The sequence below is a fragment of the Aquila chrysaetos genome, chromosome 12 (assembly GCF_900496995.4).
Source record: "Aquila chrysaetos chrysaetos chromosome 12, bAquChr1.4, whole genome shotgun sequence".
NCBI lineage: Eukaryota > Metazoa > Chordata > Aves > Accipitriformes > Accipitridae > Aquila > Aquila chrysaetos.
In genome coordinates, this window is record NC_044015.1 from 29559447 (window position 1) to 29580907 (window position 21461).

Genomic DNA, 21461 nt, shown 5'->3' on the forward strand with positions numbered 1-21461 from the left:
TTTCTGCACCTAACTTGTTGGGATTTTTCCCCTAAAATGACATAATTTCTCCATTTTGACCAGAAGTAAAAAATGGTGGTGTTCTGTGTTTACAGTATTTTAATTTCTCCTATTTCAGTTGTGTGCTTTCAGGTAAAAGTATACTCAAGTATTTCCATGTACAAGATTACCTCATCTCTGATCATATCTGATATACTTATAGCTATATTTCTCCATACCTGAAAAAAGTAAAATATACGCTTACTTATTTCAAAAATAAAATGTAGAAGTACTTTCTCTATGCTAACTATGCATAATTTATCTGTCACTGTTAAGGAAGAGTAAGTTTAGCTTCAGCAGGCAAAAAACTACTAAAATTCTTTCCTTTCTATCACAATTTTTGCTGGATTTTCTCTGTACTTTGAAACAATGGCAGTTTTTTTCCTTGAAAGCCTTCAAAGTGTCTGGAAATATTACAAATGCAGCATTGGAAGATAGGTAATGGTTAGAGTAGTTGTTGCGAAGTAGAAAATGAGGATTTCTTGCCCTTATAGTCTGAATCAATGTAGCAATGCTGGCAAGACTTTGAAGTGAAGGCCTATTACATTTCATTTGACATTTAATTGTTGCATGTTGGTTTTTTTCTAGGTTGCCAGTAGAGTGCAAAAATATTTTATTAAACTGACTAAAGCTGGTATTCCAGTTCCAGGAAGAACTCCCAACTTGTATTTATATTCCAAAAAGGTGAGACAATATTACAGCAGAAATTTTGTATTTCTGTTTGCATTTACATGCACATTGAATCTAAATCATTAATCTTTTCAATAGATTTAAGTCTTGATTAGTGCTTTCTTACTAACTAGTTCCACCTTGCATGTACTTCTTACTTAATAATCTTTTTCTTTTGCCATTAGCACTGTAGAGTGAGTTGGGTGTTATTCTAGTTTCACATCAACATCTGTTAATTACATCTCTATCAGATAATCTTGGGGACATGAAGTGTCAGAAAAGAGAACATAGCAGTCGGATTGCAGGCTGAACTAACAGGGTTGAATGATTGGTCTTGTGGTACTTTTTCCTCATTTGTAAGTTTACTGTAATTGATCTAGCAGAGGATAATGAGAACCCTGTTGGAAGAGGATAAGGAGCCCTATAATTCATATTGTACAGTCATCTTCTAATTAACAGAAACACAGAAAATTATGTATAACTGAGCATACTGAACTAGCACAAGCATAGGCTTAAGACTGTAATGTCATGTTTTATTTTGAATTGCAATATATATGAAGATTAAAAGAGAATGGTCATATAAATGACCATTAAAATTCGGTGCTTTTCCTGATCCTGGAATGGATGAAAAAAGAATACGGTCCTGACAAATCTTCTTAATTTGCAAAAGAAAAGACTAGATTTGTGCAGACCACTCATATATCTTGATATACATAATGTGATGCTCTTGGGTGCTAATGAGGAACCTAGACATTTGAAGAGGGCAGTCTCAGGTTTTGTGGGGGTTTTGTTTGTTGTGTTTGGGCTTTTTTGCTACCGTTGTGTTTACAAGAGTTCTTTAAAACCCGTTAAAATGACATTTTGTAGAGTAACATAACTTTTTTTGCATCCAGGTGTCCATGATGTTTTCTGATTAAAAATAGAGTAAGCCTTACATTGATTCTGCAAAAAGGCAATTTTGCAGATTTAGTCCCTTGAAAGGTGGGGAACAAAAGTTACTGCCAGAGGGACCCAATAGAAAGATCTACCACAGCTCATCTCTAATGATTTAAAATGTTACACACCCCCAGTTGTGTCCTACTATTCTCTGAAGTTACTGCAAGCAATAAGTGCTCATATCAGAGGCTTTCCGGTTTGCCATCCATCATGGTAATGCCATTTTACTTTCACCAGGATTTTAATCTACTATTCTGCTGTATAAACAGAGGCAGGGAAGGTGCAGATATGACTCTGCCACCTTGTCTATTGGAAAAGCACTTTCTGGCAGAAGAACCAAAAAAACAGCTGGAAACATTGACAGTTTACAATACTAAGGGGCTAATTTCAAAAGAGTTTTAAAATTTAGTTCTGAAAACTATAATCCTTTGAGTTCTTTATGTCACCTTACCATTTTAAATTACCTTAGTCACATGTCTTTTCTTCTTTCCTCTTAGTTTTATTTGGAAAGACTGTTACTACAGAATGTGAGCAATGCTGCCAGGCAGCAGATCACTGTATTTGATAAATAGTGGGAATACTTAATCAGTACATGTGTGACATTTTAACCATATTTTTCACTAATTTGAACAGTGATCCATAAAGTTCTTTAACCCCACTGCTCTGCATACAAACACAGTATAACCAAGAAGTGAAACATATTTTTTATAAAATTCTTAACATTCTCATACTACAATGGTAATGCTACCATCCTACAGATTTTTCTTAAGCTTATGTGTAGAACAAATCTAATACTTAGGTCTGTTTTCACAGTATGATCCATATCCTTATTACCAGGTCGTAAGAGTAAGGTCATTGTGCCCTGGTTTGTATTGAAGTAGTGTCTCCATTTTATATTTGTATCCCACATAAGATGTACAGGAGATGAAAAAATCAAACAAATAGTGTATGTGGGGGAATTGAGCTCTCAGTCTGCTAATATAGCTGTCTACTTAGAGCACAGATTGACAGCACTATACCAGGCTGTAGTTATTCCCAAGTCTCCAATGGAGATAACAATGTGGCAGAAAGGAAATGCAAGGGGTATTGGAAGCCTGGGTCATGCTTGTGCTGTGCTCGTCCTTATTTTGATATTGAGTATGCACATATGCTATAAACCACAGTATCTGCTTTATTGCCAGTAACAGAAGTATGAAATTTGGATGCTGATACTTAAAGCACACATCTATGGGAATAAAAACCATAGATATATTTAATGTAAATAATTGTGTCAAAAGGGATGCTTCACAAGAAGGTACTTGCGTTTCTCCATGGGGATTGCCCAGGATGCTTTTTTAAAATGGTTACTGGGGAGGTGAGAAGCCTATTCAGTTGCTGAACATCTTGTTGAAGTTACTGTATATATTTCCTCATATGACATAATGTCTCTTCCGATAAGTGATACAGGAAATTAAACAGGATGAATCAGTTTATTTTCCTGTATAACCATTATCTGCTACTGGTGAAAATAAAACTGAATCAGAGATTAGGACTCTAGCATTCAGTTCTTCAATTATGGCTTATCATTTTCAATTTAATGCTTATATAATATCATTAGTGCACCTGCTTTTAAGGTTAATCCAGAAGATACATTTCCCACAGGAAAAATTATTTTTTAACTGTCTGCTTTTATGTAGTATTTTAGTTCATTCTTCACCAGAAGTAGAATCATGTTAAAAAGAGAATTCAAATCCTCAGTTAAATTCCTAGGTCATAACGGTATGCATGACAGCACTACTACTTAAGCATAGACACAGTTTTCCTTTCTTGATTTCCAGATCTAGTATTGAATGCAGATCTGTTTTCTATTAACAGAGAACTTAAATCACCATGTCACCTCAAGCTGAAATACCATCTAACCTTACAAATGGAAGTTCTGGAGGGGGGGCGTTGAAACCTTAAAGGAAATCAGAAAAGCAGCAAAACACGGGAAGTCAGTGATCATAAGGCAGAAAGTGGAAAAATTCAACACAATGGATAGTACATTAGTGTTAGAACAAAATGTTCATTTTTATTTTGTGCACTGTAGTTCTGCAGATCTGAGATAGCAGCTTCCAATTGTTAACTACAGACTTCATATCTTCCCTTAAGAGTGAACGGAGCTAATCTCAATTCCTTGTTATACTTTTGTCTGCATAGCTACATTCCATCTAAGATAACGTGTGTGATCTTTGCCTTTACTTTTTAAACTCTGCACAACTGTAAAATAATGCTAGATCTCTCTTTAGAGGTTGGATCCCTCTATGCTTTATCTGTATGACAGAAGCTAGACACAGTGTAAGACAATTCTCTCTTTTATGATTATTAAAAAAAACCCGCTTTTCATACTTCTGGTTTTTGATTCACACTGTTTTCTTTAAATTGAGGAGTGTAAGATTTGACATTTAAGGTGTCAAAATGCTGGTCTGCAAAGTAGCTAAGTAAAAAGTTGAGTCAGTTTCATTCACCCTAAATTTTTCTTCTTTGATATTTAATATTCTTCCATGGGGAATAAGTAGTAGGGGCTGAGTGCCTTTAAGTAATCTATTATAAAACTGCCATGTATTCTATAGCTTCAGACAGTATTAAAGTTGAATGGTTTTAGATATATACTAATGGAGTAATTTATCTCATCTAACATTTTTTAGGTTCCTTTTCCAGTGACAATGAAAAAGAACCTTCAGAGAGCAATTCTTTCTAACTCTTAGAAACCTCTTTTATGGTGGAATGAATTGCCTTTTCTCTCCCTGGGCTAGGAAAGAAATCTGGACAATTAGCCTAGACTTGCACTAATTTGTGCCTTAGAAAATCTAAGAAGTTGATGATAAGTGTCAAGTATGGACTGGTCTCTTGAATCTTGGACCTGTGCAAAACTACTTCTTTGTTTAGTCTCACACTCACACCATTCATGACTCTTCTTTTAATATCTTTGCACCTTGGTTCTCAGTCTTCAAAATAGTAACAGCTTTATTTTCTGTTTTTCTATTGTTACCAGTCTCATCTATTTAGATGGTAGGATTTTTATGGTAAGGGCTCACCCTTACTGTGTTCTTACCAAAGAAGTGTTGCACTGTTCCTCTGATTTCACTTGTTATGGGGGAGAAAAACTCTAGCTGTATGAGGCTCTGATGTAGAGGTTTAAGTAAAAATAATTGGAGAGACGATAGACTGTTTAGTGCAAAAGGGCAAATTTCTGGCAAGGTTTTATCGATGAGGATTACTTAAATAATAGCCAAGGAATGTTTTTAAAAATATATCATTTTTTCACTGTAGTCATCCAGTAGACGGCAGCATCCTTTAAATAAACATCTTTTCAAACCTTCAACTTTCATGACATCTCATGAACCTCCAGTTTATATGGATGAAGATGATGACAGATCCAGTTTTCACAGCCATATGGATACTGCAGCAGAAGAGGAAGTATCGGTATGTCATTTAAATCAATCAGAGAATGTCTTGCTTTCTGCCATTTTAACCTTGTTTAATGAATAAGATGAGGGTTAAGTGTCTTTGCCATAAAATAAACATCATCAAGTAAGTATTACATTGTGGCAAGATTCATGAGCCATTTTGTATTACAGATATATTTATATTATAAATATAAAGGTCTCCAGTTGCACAAAATTTAGATCAAATCAAAAAGGAAGTATGTAAAAGAAGTAATAAACAGTTTTGTCTTGGAACAGCTCTAAAAAGTTTTAGTTGCATGGTTTCAAAAAGTGATCTGACATGAGATGAGTTTGAAAATCGTATAAACTATGTAGTTATGATTGTGGTTGAAGATGTTAGAAAAGTTACATAGAGCTCTGGTAAAATTTGAATGCTATTGGCATCATTGCTTTTTGTCTTCCTCCACTGGCTGAATTAATTATTGATTTCTTTTAAAATCTGCTTCAAAGCGTGAACAGACCCAGTTGTCAATCAACAAGCAAATTTATGTGTTTTTAGAGGCAAATTCTAGTAGATATCCTAACCCAATGTATTATTACATCAGGTAGTGTTCCACTTTCCTAATTTATCACATGCAATAACACTACAAGAAGTTAGACATATGTCTTTCCCACTTCCATATAGAATCAGAGGGACTATATCCTACCGCTAGGATGCTAGACAAGTTTCACAGCTGGTTTAACTCACTGTGGCTTTACTGTGCTTAGACTGAAGAACCTGACTTGGTTTTTTTTTTGTTTGTTTTTTTGTGTGTGTGAGCTTAGCGACAGCTTGTGTGTGAAGAGCTTGTTGCATAATAGAAGTATTAAGGCCACCCAGTATAAGTCCATTCATTTTCTTTATCGACTTTTTTACATGCACTGCATAATCTTCCTTAAATTATGAAATTTGCTCATCTGTTACTCAGTCTTAAATCCCATCTTCACTCATGTTCTGTATTCTCTCACTGATGGTCTTTTGGTTCATCTACAGACATTCCTGATAACTTTGCATATTCCAACAAGAACCTTAAAAGGCCTGGAAAGAAAAATGCATATTGGAAGAGATGCAGATTACTATTACTTATCTCAAAGGAACTGGTTTTGAGCAAACATTCTTTTGTTCTGTATTGTTTTTAAATACATATTTTCTAACTGTTCTGAATGTTTTCCTAAAACATTTTGGTTTTGCTGTGGTGTCCTAACTCTAATAAATATGGGCACCATAAATCAACTGGGATTTATTTTAATTTGGATAGGAGTTGCTGTTTTACGTTTTTGCAGTGATAATGGTGGACTTGTGCTCCCCCTCCCCCCCCTTTTTTTAATTTGGCTTAATCTTTTCTTTCTTCACTAGTGCAGCATTTCCAGATGGATATATTTCTGGCTTGCAGTAATGTAGAAAGACACAGGTGAGCTCAGTTACCAAAAAGATCCCCATTATCAGTGCAAAATAGAAGCAATTTGGAAGAAAAAAGAGATCATGAACTATAATCAAAATGAATGTGCAGCATTCTGTTCTAATGTTAAAAGTCAGGTCTCTTAGTGACAGTCACTGTCTTGGACAAAAATAGTTTGCATCAGCATGGTAGAGAAGAGATGCAGCATAGCAAGAAAATTATAGGAAAGATTTTCTTTGACTTCTTTACAGTGGAAGTACCAGGTGCTGTTCCCTTGTAAAGACAGAAGATTTTGCCTGGATATTACCAGTCAACTTCACTGGCATACCATTCCTGAAAAATTGTTTTAGTATAAATGAGTTATTCCCAGGTGAACACCCTCTATTCCCAACAGAGTGAATTTACATTTCCGTTATGGCTACTTCACCTTGTGAGTAGTCTAATTATTCTAGAATACAACTACTTACTATTCCAGAATGAGGTGTCCCCACAGGGAGCTATCATAGCATAATTTGTTCAATATACAGTTATTTAGTGCCAGGCAGTTTTTCTCAGAAAAACTTTTGAGATTTGCATGGAAGGTGAACCCCTGTTTTATATTAAGAGAATGTAGCTTATCACCACACAATTTAATCATGTCCACACAATTTAATCATGTCATTTAATCTTGATTTTTCTGAACATTTTCAGTCTAGTCCTTTATATAGGCACATAATTGCTATTAAATAATTGATAAGGCCTTTAGAAGTTTAACACTAAGGAGCAAACCTCTTTCTCTCACTTCCTTTAATAAACTTACTAAATAATACAGATTCTTTAATCTTCACAGATTCAAAAAAAATTTTTTTGAAATTATATGTGTAGGCTACATTAGAAGCATTTTGATTACTATCTTGTAGTTGTTTTTCATAACTGAACATTCTTATCAGTATAGGATCTGAAAACTGCTCTACATCAATAAAGACTTGTCATCTTTGAAAACAGCTGATATATACCAAGTACAGCTGCTACAATTAAATAGCCATCTTGAAATGGGCATCCGAATTAGAATGAGAGCTTCTGTCCTCTCGTAACATAGAGGTCCTCAACCTCTGTTGAAGAAAATTAGATGAGAAAAAACACAAATGGTGTGTTTCTTTAAAGGGAGAGAACCATTTGTTGTAAATCTCTGGCAAAGTTGTATGCACCAACCTGTAGGGAGATTACTTTCATGATTCAGGAAAAATAGAAATCTATTTTCCTAAACTATTAAGAGACAGCATGAAGTAAAGGGATGAAGGAGTTGGATAACTCTGAAACTTCTACTCTTCCAGTCATGGAATGATGCTTCTCATCACTTTTTATTCTTACAGCTAAAGGTGAGAAGTTAATACTGTTAAGATTGACTGTCTTCAAATAAAGAATACGTATAATGGAAGCTTGGTACTGTCTTGATTTATGGGTCTTTTAAAAATCTGAGTTTGTGCAAAAATTCTTAAAAATGTAAAAAGTTTTTGGGTGTCATTTGCTTTTAATATTTTCACAGCTTTGGAAGTACTTCAGGACAATGATTGTAACTACCCTTAGAATAGTATTATTCCATACCATTCCACAGAATAATAAAGAGAAAGATCAATTAACTTGACAGAACTGTCCTGAAATTTCAGTTCTTAAGTATAATATCTGTTGCCAAGTATTTAAAACTAAAATAAACTAGCTTTGTCTTAAACAAAAGCTAAGTCTTCTACAGCAGCTGCCATTTTGCCCGCAATGTACGGACAAGTGGATTATATGCAAATTGCAGTTAGGCATCTAAGATGAGAAAAAAACCTAGGAATTAAAGTTAGGCACTGCTTTCTCCTTTATACTACAGCTAAACTCTTCACCAGAAGAACCTTTTTTGTAGGATAATGTGATTTTTGTTTTAATGCAAATAATAAAGTATAAATAATACAAAATAAAATGTAAGTTAGCTGTATGCGCTGTTTTGTGCTATGTTTTTAAAAATAATTTCCCAGTATGTTTCTTAGTTAGAATATATTGCCAGCATTTTCTCAAAGATTATTAATCATACATAGTGATTTATGGAATATATGTCTTACTAGTTATTATATTCCTAAAGTAAAGAATGTTTCTCATTTTTATTTTAAACCATGAACAGGATGAAGAGAGTATTCCAATAACATATCGAGAGTTACCTGAATACAAAGAACTGTTAGAGTTTAAAAAATTGAAGAAACAGAAACTCCAGCAGATGCATGCAGAAAGTGGATTTGTGCAGCATGTGGGATTCAAGGTGAGTTTAAGAGATGTTCTTCTGTTACCCAGTGGATTGTAGAAGTTTTCAAAGATAACATGGTTTGGATTTCCTAAAAAGGCTTTGTTTAATGTAGCAAGTTTTATTCCTTAGTTCTTGTTCACTGTGTCTGCTTTCCCTCATCTTCTTTAATAAAAACAACCCATGCAATTCACTCTTTCCGATAGCTCAGGTTTCACTGAATACTGATAATGTATGAAAATTAATAAGCATACTATCTTTTCCTCATTCGTGTTATGAAAATACAGCTCTAGAGCCTTGTTAAATCATTATAGAATTCCATTTGACACTACGTTCTGTTTTGACAATGATTCATTGATGTTAATTCTCTGATTATGAATCTGGAGTCATTTTGCTTCCACCTGAGGCCAAAGAAGGGACAAAGATTTTGAATGAGAACAGTAATAGATTAATAATTTTTTTTGTTTGTAGCAACTTCCCAATCCTATCAAGTAATAACTTGCAGAAGTTAAAGCAAGGACACGAAACAATGGTTATGTGAAATTAAGAAAACAAACATTAAGTTAAACTAATGTGTTGTCCCAGTATCAACCATTAATAGGCGACATGAAAGAAAAGGCATTCTCTAAATTATATTTTCTGGTTTGCAAGGGATTTTCTGTGTAACTGGTTGCTATGTTGGAACAGTTTCTTCACCTTGTTTAGTGTTATGCAGCTAGATTTATTTTCTAATACCCATTTATATAAGAATACAAAGTTACTCAGTTTAAAGTTCAGTTCAAAATGACTGGAAAATTAAGACAGCCTCATCAGTTGACATTGACAGGCTTAATCATGTTGTCAGACCACCAAAGCACTTTTTATTTTTGCTATTTTTTTTTAAAGTTAGCATGGTGTGTTTGGTTTTTTGGTTTTTTGGGAGGGGGGGGGGTGCGTTGGTGGTGTGTTGGTTTGGGTTGGTGGTTTTTTTTTTTTCAGTTAGCGTTTACTTCTCAAAAAAATCAAAACTTTGATCAGGCAGACCAGACTTCTAGGTAACAAACTAGTTGCTTTTTCTACATAAAATTACTCTGAAAAGTAAATTGGCATTATGCAGTGTCAAGCATTCGAAGTTTGAAAGTTTCTTTGCAATCTGAATTTGATTTTATTATGCATTATAGTAAGCTATGAAATTACATGATTATGTACTATTTTCCCTCAGGAGTGCTGCCTAGCTCAGTGCATGGGCTGGATGGAGCTCACCTAATAAGCAACCATTCAGAACACTTCTGGTTCTTCATGGCCTTCAGATGCATTTACTACACATTATTCAAACTCAACTTTGAATATTGAATTATTGAATCCCTTGTGGGATTTTTATGGCTTTCGTTGCTATAATATCAGAGCACTTTGCAAATACTTTCTTTTTTTTTCTTAGGAAATGAAAGGCATGGTATTATTTCTGTTTCACAGGGGAGAGGGAAGCTGGAGCACAGAAATTAAGGTCAAGGGTTTCCACTATCTTGCTTCTCAAATTGAGATAACTGGAACCAATTTTTATTTTTTATTTTTTTGAAGTATTTAGCAGTATTCTGAACTGGATATTTTCACAGAACAGCTCTGAGTATGCTTAGTCCCTCCTCATTATCAACCCTCAAACTCTGAAATCCATCTGTGGAAGGAAGGGATACAGCTGTGACAAATCTGTTCATAAGGTGTTTGTAACCTTGAGTGGATTAGTTGTAGCCAGGAATGAGCTGCTGTGCAAGTGGGTTTCACAGATGCTGTGAGAGAACTTCAGGTTATGAAGGAAGATAAGCTATGGGAGAACAGGCTTGTTTCCCACATTTCTTTTTCCTTTTCAATCCTGTCTTTGCGGCACTCTTCAGAGTTTAGATTTTTGAAAAGTTCTCCTTGCCTCCACAAGTCCCATTCTCAGGTTTCCTTTTTTTATCAAATATTTTTGCATTTCTGCCCCTCTACCATTGTGAATTGTCATCCAGTCTTGGTGTTTGATTTGTACTTTGTTTTATCCTCTTCGTGCCACGCTCTTCTTGCGCTTAGCGGCTGTTGTGTTGTCCCTGATTCTTCTCAGGGGATTGGTTCTTGTCATCTTGCTGAGCTTTAGTTTTAGACATGTTCCCTTCCCTGAACATGTTGTCCCACTTTCTTCCCAGCCACCTTGCTTTTAGTTCCAGCCCACCTATAATGTGTTATTATATTTCCTGAGTTTGAAAATGCATCAATCTGACCTGTTGTGTCCCGATCTGCAGCTCATCAACAGCCTCCCAACAAGCTCTACTGGTCTAGTCTTGCTGCTTTCTTCTGCCATGGGAAGTGGATCTATATTTAGGCGTTTCATATGGTTGAACTTAAGCTGTAGAAACATCACATTCATGTATTGTGTCACAGCAGTTCTTACAGCCAAGTGAGGATAAGCAGCGACTGCAGGCAGTACTAGGTTTGATTTTGTTGAGCAGGAGGATAGTGTCAACATGGAGCATTTGGGGAGTGGGATGCAACATGAGAGAAAGATTGATCAGTCCTCAGGGCTCTGGAGGGCCTCTCCTAGAGTATGAGGACTTCTTTATCCCTTATGGTCTGTGGTGAGAATAATTCAGCTGTGTGGCCTAGCAGTAATCGACCTACATACCTATATTTTTATGTGGTGTATTGCTGTATACTGTTAACATAAGTGGTTACAGTTGCTGTTTTATCAATGCTCTTCCATCTCCTTCGCAGTGTGATAACTGCGGAATTGAACCTATCCAGGGTGTTCGGTGGCACTGCCAAGACTGCCCTCAAGAAATGTCCTTGGATTTCTGTGATTCTTGTTCTGACTGGTAAGCAGCATACACTTCTACTTGTTACTTGTAATTCCCTTGAATGTCTCTTATGTGGCTTAATCACTGTGTATGTTGGAAGTCTTTGCTTCAGCATAGGACACATACCCTGTGTTGGGTAAAGTAGAAGATACTTTATCATGTATTTGTGGGAGATATATTTTGTAAGTGTGTTCTGGATGTATAAATTTTTTTTTCTCAATACAGTGGACAGACAGGTTTGGCACTGTTAAATAGTGGGGCTAATTGTACTTTATTTAATAAATTGTTACCAAATTTGGTATGAATCTGTTAATATGATCGCTGTTTCTGAAAGTTAAAGAAAATATTTGACTTTTAAACTGTTATCTTTTTCTTTCCCTTGCAGTCTGCATGAAACAGAGATTCATAAGGAAGATCATCAGTTAGAACCTATTTACAGAGCAGAGACATTTTTAGACAGAGACTACTGCATGTCCCAGGGCACCAGTTACAATTATCTTGACCCAAACTACTTTCCAGCAAATAGATGACATGGGAAGCAGATCTACCATCTTGGGCTTACTATCCTCTTTGAAAAATAACAATGGCACCATTGTTAATTCTGTGCACATTTTGGAAAGACTCTGCTTTCCCTGAAATGTCGCTCACAGCATGACAGCTTCCTGGGTGTACTTGTCAAACTACAGCTTTGAGCTGTCATGGTTCTAGATCACTGAACAGCAGCTGAACATTCCTAGTGTGCAGAAGGTTTCACTGGGAGACTTTTCTTTCACCACATTAGTCATTTTTAGGTGGTGAATCTAAACACAAAAGAAAAACATACAAAAGGGTGAGCCAGAAATGAGAGCACACATTAAAGGTAGAGTAAATTCCAAAGGCTTTGAAGAACTTGGTTATAATGAGATCCAGAGGAGATGAAGTATTTATATAAAAACAGTTTAGTAGCTTGCAGTTTTGTTGTGAAATAGTTTTCAGCACAGTAACTGACTTCTTTAGGCAAGGTTTTAACCAATGACAGTGTTTGCTTCTAGGATGTACTCTAAAAAATACTCACTGTCTCAGCAATGGTTGGTTACAGGCCTTTATTAAATCGGAGCTGCTTAATCACATTGACTTCAATTTTTTTAATTTTTTTTTTTTTTTTTTTTTTTTTTTTTAAACCACGATGAACTCTATTTACCAACAGTGAAGCACTACAGGGAGCAACTGTGGCATTGCTTCCTTAACCAGCTCATGGTGTGTGAATGTTATAAAATTGTCACTCAGATATATTTTTTAAATGTAATGTTATATAAGATGATCATGTGATGTGTACAAAATATGGTGAAAAGTGCCAGTGGTAGTAACTGTGTAAAGTCTCTAATACTCAACATTAACTCCTTTAAAATAAAATACACAGCCTTCTGCCTCTGTATTTGGAGTTGTTAGTGCAACTCATCAAAGAAAACTGCCTAATATAAATCATATATATGGTAATAATTTTTCCTCTTTTGTAGTCTGCACAAGATCCATGAAAGATTGTATTTTTATTACTATTTAAACAGTGATTAAATTTAGCCTGAGCAGTGAGCAAGGGTTCACATGCATTCTTTTATACTGCTGGATTTTGTTGTGCATCATTTAAAACATTTTGTATGTTTCTTCTTATCTGTGTATACAGTATGTTCTTAAATAATGTTCAATTGTCAGGAGAACTGTGAGAAATAAACTATGTGGATACAGTCTGTTTATATATAGAATGCTTGCTGTGACTTCCTTTCTGTGTAGTTCTGACTTTTTAATCAAGATGGAAAACATTAAAAGGACATTTTAATACGTCATACAAATACCCACTATGCAGACCTGCAAGATGCCCAGCGCCTTCCTCTGCTGTTTGTTTCAATGGGAACTGATGGTGCTCTGCACCTACTAAAATCTGCTTTGCCTTTTGCAGGATTAGCATTTTAGTTTTCTCATATCTTACTTACAGACTGTTCTTTTTCAGATCGCAGAAAATTCAGATTTTAGTAGCCTTGGTACACTGTATACCATTGTCTGAGAAGCTTTGTAATTATTGTGACATATTTTAGTTAATATATTTTCTATTGAAATGTACAGCTTGTGATTCAGAAACACTTGATTATTTTATAACTGTAATAGACTTCCAGTTGCTTTGATACTTGAATACTCAGAGTAATTAGCAAGAAAAGAAACTAATTTGACTTAAAAAGATGGCAATAAGAAGGGTAATTGGCTGGCTGCACCTAATAACTAAGCTATAAACTGATCAGTATTAAGTTTTGCAATAACTTTAGGTGTAGTTATTTTTTGCTTCAGAAGAAAAAAATTTTTAAGCATTTAATCTATTTGGAAGGTAATACAGTACAGTTACTAAAACACTGAGCAAGTATCATATGTAAACATATCTCACGTATCTAGTGTACTTAAATTCAATGAACCTTAAAAAAATACAACACAAAAATTCACATTATGTATTTTAGTTTTTAATTGGAAAAGATGCTGCTCTGAAAGGCTCTCTAATACCATAAAAATATGCTTTCCACATCATTCACGCTGTTTATAGGAAGCTAGAGTTGGTGAAGGTCTATTATCAGGGAGAAAAATCTGTGGTCATATTTGTTTTCTGTTGATATCCTGATAAAATTATTGGAAGAAAATAACGAAAGTACATTAGTGAAAATATTCAGTCATCAATTTAGGATAGCTTGGGAAGAACAAAAAGCCATGGTATATTTTGATAGGACGAGAGGAAATGGCCTCAAGTTGTGGCAAGGGAGATTTAGGTTGGATATTAGGAAAAATTTCTTTACTGAGAGGGTTGTCAGACATTGGAACAGGCTGCCCAGGGAAGTGGTTGAGTCACCATCCCTGGAGGTGTTCAAAAAGCGAGTGGACAGGGTACTTCAGGACATGGTTTAGTGGGCATGGGTGATGGTTGGACTCGATGATCTTGAAGGTCTTTTTCAACCTAAATGATTCTATGAGTCTATTCTATGATTTGAATGAGATTGGAAGCAGAAGGAGAATTTCAAGTCTGAATCGCCCAAGAAAGAAGTGTCTTGGCTATGTCCTCTTTTTATTGAATATGTATAAATATTTATATTTCCATATGCATGCATATACAGCTATTTCTCTTGCATACGTTATGAACGTATGCAAATAGATATCTAATGCACATACACCCAATCAAGCATGGGAATTTTTTTGTTTTGTTCCACAGAAAAGACCAGAAGAAGCAGGAAGAAAAATTAAACTGAAACTGTATGTTAAATAATTTTTGTAATTTGATTTAAAGGAAGAAAAAAAAAAAGCAGATGATTGTTGCCTTTGTTCCCATCCCGCACAAGTATGATACTCCACACTTTTTAACTTATGTTGTAATTAGAAGTAATAAAAAATACTCCAGAAAACCTACCCAGATGATTTGCAACTTCATGGTAACTCCAGAATATTTTACTTTTTTTTGGAAAAATAGTACACCAGACAGCGGCTAGTGCTTCAAGGCTCGGTTTAGAAAAACGTGCCTTTTCAAGCTGATGCATTCTGAAAATCTCTTGCTTAAAGCTGTTGTACTGCAGACGTTACTGGTCACTTAATGGCACTTTGTCTGGAGCTGGAGAAGCGCTTCCTAGAGCATCAGAGGTAAAATGTAGGCTATAAAAGGACCCAGGAGAGAAGGAACATCCAGGATATGAAGGATAAGAACATACCTAAAACAGTCCCTTAAAAATAATTGAATTAGCATTTACGGGGCAAATGCCAAGGAAGAAAAAGAGAACAGAAGAATCTGCCCTGAAGGGAAAAAGGACATATTCTGTAAGCATGCTGATTTGAGCTATATTTTCAAGTCATGTACTGTGCTTTAAAAAGGATTAAACCCACATATACTGTAACAGAAATCATTACTCCTCATTTTTGTACATGTTTTATTTGTGTTATGTCTTGATTACAAGAAAGGTAACTTTAAAAATACAAATTTGCTGCATAAAGTACAACTTGACAGTAAGAGCAATCATGCAACCCACTTCAGCTGTGAATTCATCCAGAAGTTCCAGTAAGAGGATGCAATTACTTTACAGGCATGTCAAACAAGCTTTTATTTAGCTATCAGAATACCGAAGAAACTCCACAATATTTTGGTTAACCTAACAGAAATACAATATGATTTTTACAGACTTTTTTGCAGATATTACGGATAAATGGCTTACTAAAGATGCAAGCAATATGAATCAAATAATCCCTGACATTTTCCTCCCCCCCCCCCCCCCCCCCGCCAAAGTTTTGGCAATGCCAGTACAAGACACCAGATGATGACCTGAATTTTACATTTGAAATACTTCCGAAGTATGATTTAAAGACATCTTCATACATTCTGGCTCATAGTCAAGTTATATGTAGACTTTAATATAGTAAAACTTCTGTTAATATGGATAATTACTGGATAGCACGTTTAACTATACAATACAATCAATTACTTTCACTTCAGCTCACAAAACTGGGAAGTCATCATTTATAAGGTCCTACAATTCCCAGCAGAAGACAAGGCTGTCTCAATGGTGTCTGCTCCATGATAATGGATTGTCAGACTTCCACAATATTCAACTGTATCTTCACCTTCAATTAATTTTTCTTCTTGTCGTAATACTGTTTTGGGGATGTGTGAAAAGTTAAACTTCTGGCTTGACTAATTCCAGCTGTCTTGCAGCTGCGTGTAACTGAGAACAGATTTTAGTCACTAAAGCCCAAGAACAAGCTAAATGACATCACAAAAATTAATACTGTTAATTAAAAGAAAATAATAACCAATAGGAAACGTGTATGCAGTAATCTTAAAGTTAATATGCTAAATGGTGAATGATGGTTGAAGAGCTCACTGGTGGCCAGGCACTGTCTGATTTCCAATCAAATAAATGTATGAGATCATGAAATACAAACCAGAGCTGCTTTTCACCATGCTGCTTTTAACCCATGAAGAGCAAACAACCAATAAAACAATATACAGTTCTTAGTGTAGAGTTAGCATACAGACCACTTTCTATTGAGTGTATTGTCAGAACAAAGATTTCATCTAAAATAACATACCACATGCACAAAGTCCAGATACCTCTCAAGAAAGCAGTATTGCTTTGAACAGCATTTTAATCATGACTGTCAAGTGCACATGAGGTGAGGCTGTGTATACACCGTTACTGCGTTTCTGTTGAAAAAGAAAATGCTGCCTCTTCCTTTTTCAGAAAAGAGTCAATTGTCTTGCAGACTTCCAGAAAAACATTCTCCTGTGTTCCTTCTGCATCAACCTGTGAAGCAGACAAAAACCATTAGTTTTGATTAAGTTACAAAAAATGATCTCAGAATCTAAACATTGGCACAAAAATACGGTCCAATGTAAAATAAAAGTTGTTCTGTTTCATGTTATAAGCATTCTGATGCAGAGGAGCAGCTTCCATAAACCAAACTATTCACTGTGTTTCCACAGATTTATGTGAGAAGGTTTTGTAGGCTCCATCATCTGGAGCAAAGTACATTAATCAAATGAGGGAGCGTAAGCTCTTTCTCCTAAGTACTTATGTTTTAAAGTAAAATTACACCTTTGATATACAGAACAGTTTCCAAAGATTTTTAGAAACTATTTTAACATTTAATACCCTCCAAAAGAGTAACTTCGATATCATACCGTTAATGAGATGAATAGCACTGACTTGTTAATTTGTTTCTTGTCATCTGAAGTGTCAGAGTATGTAATGCTGTGACTGACCTAAAAGCTTTCAAACAGCAGTAACTTCGCAAGGTTGTGTGTTTCTGTGCATTTGTATTTGCAAGCTTGGTGACTTGGTTCTGGTTTTATGATGACCTTTGGGCAACGCGTGTTTTATAGCGGCCCTGGTTTTGTTGTACAAGAACTCACTTTCATTGAAGAAATTTTTTTCTTTAACACCCCAAAGGTTGTTTTGGCCAGAGATTGTCCAGGCTGTTCCAGTTATTTTTCATGACTGGACTTCAATAAAAACAAGACCAATTTATTCTCCTATGCTGAGGAAGAGAGAGCTGCATTTTAGCAAAGAGGAATGATGTTTGTAGCCAGTAATACTTCTGTGTGTTCCCTGGGAAATGTAACGTAGCACTGAGCTTTTCTGAGCGATGAGTTTCATGTCCATCCCATGCAGTGAGTGTCATGCAGGTCGTTACTCGAAGAAGGGGAGCTGTCTTTTCCCTTCACAGTAGTGACAGAAGAAGCTTTCATGTTGGCTGTGTACACCACGCAGATTGCATCCGCTGATTATTCAGCTCCTCTCAAATGCCTGGTGAGAGCCTTGATTCTCTACTCAGAAGTGAGCTTCCTCTCTGCTTCTCCATGCTTAGTCTTTCATGCATGTGTGCCATAGAGTTTGCACACATTTAAATGGACCTATGACAGCTTTGCTAAAGCCTGTTTTTCTGAGCTATTGCTGCATTTTCATCTCCAAGTTGCTGACTAGGATGCCAGACAATTGTAATGTTTGAAGGGGACATTCCTGACCATCATGCTTTCTGCCACCTCTTTGTTCCGCAGGAGAATAAAAGGAGTTTCAAACTCCAAAACATGTATTTTTGAAATAGGCCATGAAATTCTTCTCAGATGCGGTGTTGGCTTGCAGCCAGCTCCTGTACAATCTGACTGCACTCAATGTACGTTTAAGTCGCTCAGTGCTAAGTCTTGCGTGGGTGTCAGCAACTGCTCTTCGCAGAGATCCAGCAAGGGATTGCATTCACGCTCCGTAGCTTGGTTTCGCTCTTGGTGGCATCCGCAGATGCTGAGAAGTTTGGTCCCTTGTTGAATCCTGTCGGAAGTGCTGGCACATCCAGCCAGTCTACCTCCACACACAGCAGTGCCAGCACTGGAAATGACCAGCCTGGCCAACCTTTAAGGAGCCATGCCTGACTGGGTCCAGTCCCCTTGGACTCACTGCAAGGGTATCTTACAGTCCGAGTTGAACTACCCTCTCCTCTGCCCTCGCAAGCTTTCAGAAGCACGGTTCTCTTGCTTCCCTTGCTCTCTATCATGTCGGTGTTTGCTGACACTGCTGCTTTACGTAATGCTGAAGTACGGACATGCTGGAAGAGTTTGTGAAGCAGCAGGTGGTGCCCTAGAAAGGTCAGTTCTCAAACAAGGCCTGCATGTCTTTCAGAAGCTTTCTATGCCACAGAAACAAAGGGGTTAGGAGGGGGTTACTTTCTCGTAGCAAAGAGAAAAGGGGAACAGTGAACCATTCTGGACCAGATGCCTACCTTCTCCACTTGCAATAAAACTAGCAATTCCAATCTCAGCCGCTATAAAGCAGCTTTTTTCGTCTGCCTCAACTGCCGAGACACCTATTTTCATATGGCTATCCCACAGGAAATACACTTCACAAAGGGTGAAGGCCACAGCAATTTCAAAGCTCTCTTGTCTTAATATGTATTTTTATTATCTCTTTATTCCATAAATACATCTGCACTGGCTAACTGATCTAATCTAATCAGCACAGCTGATTGCCATTGGCTTTCCGGTGACCTCTTCTAGAACTGGGACCGACACTCATGTCTAGATCTGGGCAGTTGTGATGAAGAAATTGCCGCCCTTTATGACTAGCTGGAACGCTGACTTCCTAACACTCACAGTAAAATATGGATGAGTGTGACTAATGACAGCCTCAGTGCTTCCCATTCTGGCCTGCTAAATAACAAACGTCCAATTCATAAAACTAACCTAAAGTTGTGGCACAAAACTAACTTAATGTGACAATAATTCACAGCTAGTACTACAGAAATTCAATGACACTCTGCAGCTCCAGGAAAGAAAACTTTGTATTTCTCTTTCTCAGTTTGTAATAAACCTTATAAATTGGGACTGTTTTCAAGGTTATTCAAGGCTACTGGCTTCTCATAAAAGCAACATCCAGATACAGTTTTCTATAGTGCTTCCAGTTTTGAAATGCTACTATGGCTTTAGGTAACTTCAAATACAGAGAAATTTAATGAGCTCATATGAAAAATTACTAGAGTAATCATCTCCATAGTACAATATTGCTCCTTTTGGCATTAAATTCAGCCAATTAAATTTTCTGTCATCAAGTCTCCATTTGTTGTAGGTTTGGGGATTTAGAACCCTAAATGCATACTGCCACTGAGAAAAACCCAACTGCCTGTAGAAAGGATGGGTGAGGACCACTGTTTTCAGAAAGACAGACTGAGACTCTGGAATAAACTCACTAGTTAGAAGCTTCTTATTGAAGGTCAGTCAAGTTCAGCTGTGTTGTCACTAACATTTATTTCTTTGTCATTAAAGAGAGTGTTAAAAACCTCTCTGAGGCAGTGCAGTACCTGGTTCTCAGAGCAATGGATCAAGCTGTCTGGAGATCCAGTGGAAACATGCTCCCCCGATACCTATCTGCATTTGGCACGAATTTACCGCTGTGTTTTATCTATAATCCCCTGCTAGTGTTTCTGATGTATCTTTCTAGACTGGTGTCTCATCTAATGGGTCACAAGTCACCAAGAGGAGTGACATAGAAACACTTGTTCCTTTGTTCCCCACCTACTTACCTACCAGGGTTAATGATTCTCTGACAACCTTTCAAAAGACGGAAATAAATTACATACCTGCTATCACTATTACCATTTATTATCCCTTCCCTAAAGGGAAAAGTACACATTTGCTACTCCCCAGAGACACTTCTAACAAAGGATCAGCATGAGAAGGCTCAGAAGTGGAAGATCTTGAGAGGGTGGATGGTCACTTGTTCTCTCATAATGGTTATGAAAAATGTTTGTGGTAAGAATCTAATAACTACTGCTTACCCAGCATATGACTTCAACTGATTTTAGAAAGGAACGGTAGAACAACACTGTGAAAAAAAGAAGAAAGAAAAAGAAAAAGAAAAAAAAAAGAAAAATACATTTTGGTTGAACTTTGTAGTCTAAGCTTCCATCGCATGTGATCTGAAATAGTGAAGGTGTTTGGACATCCTTGAAAATCCTCTGCTGCGGACTGCCTACCTTATTATACTCATGCCCCTTTTCCTCAGATGACTTTGAATAGGGAACTTGCATTTAAGACACCTACTAGGCGTCTTACGTTACCTAGGTAGGATCAGTTTTGTCTTGCTTGACTACCAATGCATTGCTCTTCTCTATTACTTATTACCCTCCTACATACTGTCACTTGAAAAAAGCTTTAAAGGATGAGTCAGATATTAAAAACAATCAGGGTTTTTTTTCTCCCTTTCTTCTTCATTGACAGAGGGCCATATATTCAAAGGTATTTACATTTAGCCACATTAAGACACAAGTAGGTGCCTACTGAAATTTCAGATGCACTTTTCTGTCCATCTGCCTTGGAAATCACTGAGAAATAAATTTAAAAACAGAAGTATCTACCTGCTTACTACAGCTACCATAGTGCATTTTGTTTCATTTCATTCATCTAAAACATCTGATTCCCACAGAATCAGGCAGCTTGCAACTGTTGTCTTTGTGAGTAGTGCTTGCAATCCTTGCATTTCCAGTATGAGGTCTTTGTTAAAAAGCACCTGTTTGCTGTCCTTAGCGGTAGGTGGGTGTTCTGTAAACGACTATGAAAGAAATTATGGAATATTAAACTATATCCCCAAAACATGATCTTTTAAAAACTAATTGGAAAATTTCTAACTTATTGTTACAACTACTTTACCTTCCAGAACACAATTTAGAAACTTAATGCTTTAGCAGAAAAGTGAGCAGAGGACACTAATTCTTTGCCCTTCATTCTTCAGTCAGTTTATCTTCCCTTGTAAATACATCCCCATGAGTTACATCACAGTTCTTCATCTCTGCTGGGTGGCTGGAAGGATCACTATTATTTATTCCTGTCAGGTTCACAGATGTTTCATCTGCACCCAAAGTCTCCACCCTT

At 36.4% G+C, this 21461-nt stretch overlaps 2 protein-coding genes across 6 annotated transcripts in view; one reads left to right on the top strand and one right to left on the bottom strand.

Moving 5' to 3' along the window:
- ZZZ3 (zinc finger ZZ-type containing 3) overlaps positions 1 to 13285 on the top strand; it is a 62409-nt gene extending 49124 nt beyond the window's left edge. For 4 of the 5 annotated variants that reach the window (XM_030032287.2, XM_030032284.2, XM_030032286.2 and 1 more), the window contains exons 9-13: positions 628 to 723; positions 4936 to 5088; positions 8631 to 8765; positions 11469 to 11569; positions 11937 to 13285. In XM_030032287.2, the coding sequence (XP_029888147.1) occupies positions 628 to 723; positions 4936 to 5088; positions 8631 to 8765; positions 11469 to 11569; positions 11937 to 12081 (630 nt within the window). In that variant the 3' untranslated portion in view covers positions 12082 to 13285. Of the gene's footprint in view, positions 1 to 627; positions 724 to 4935; positions 5089 to 6447; positions 6508 to 8630; positions 8766 to 11468; positions 11570 to 11936 lie in introns of those variants that run through there. The other variant, XM_030032288.2, reaches the window with a different exon arrangement.
- A 2175-nt stretch (positions 13286 to 15460) lies between these two features.
- Positions 15461 to 21461, bottom strand: part of AK5 (adenylate kinase 5) — a 100352-nt gene continuing 94351 nt past the window's right edge. The window contains 1 exon segment of the mRNA XM_030032289.2: positions 15461 to 16848. Within this exon segment, the coding sequence (XP_029888149.1) occupies positions 16738 to 16848 (111 nt within the window). The 3' untranslated portion in view covers positions 15461 to 16737.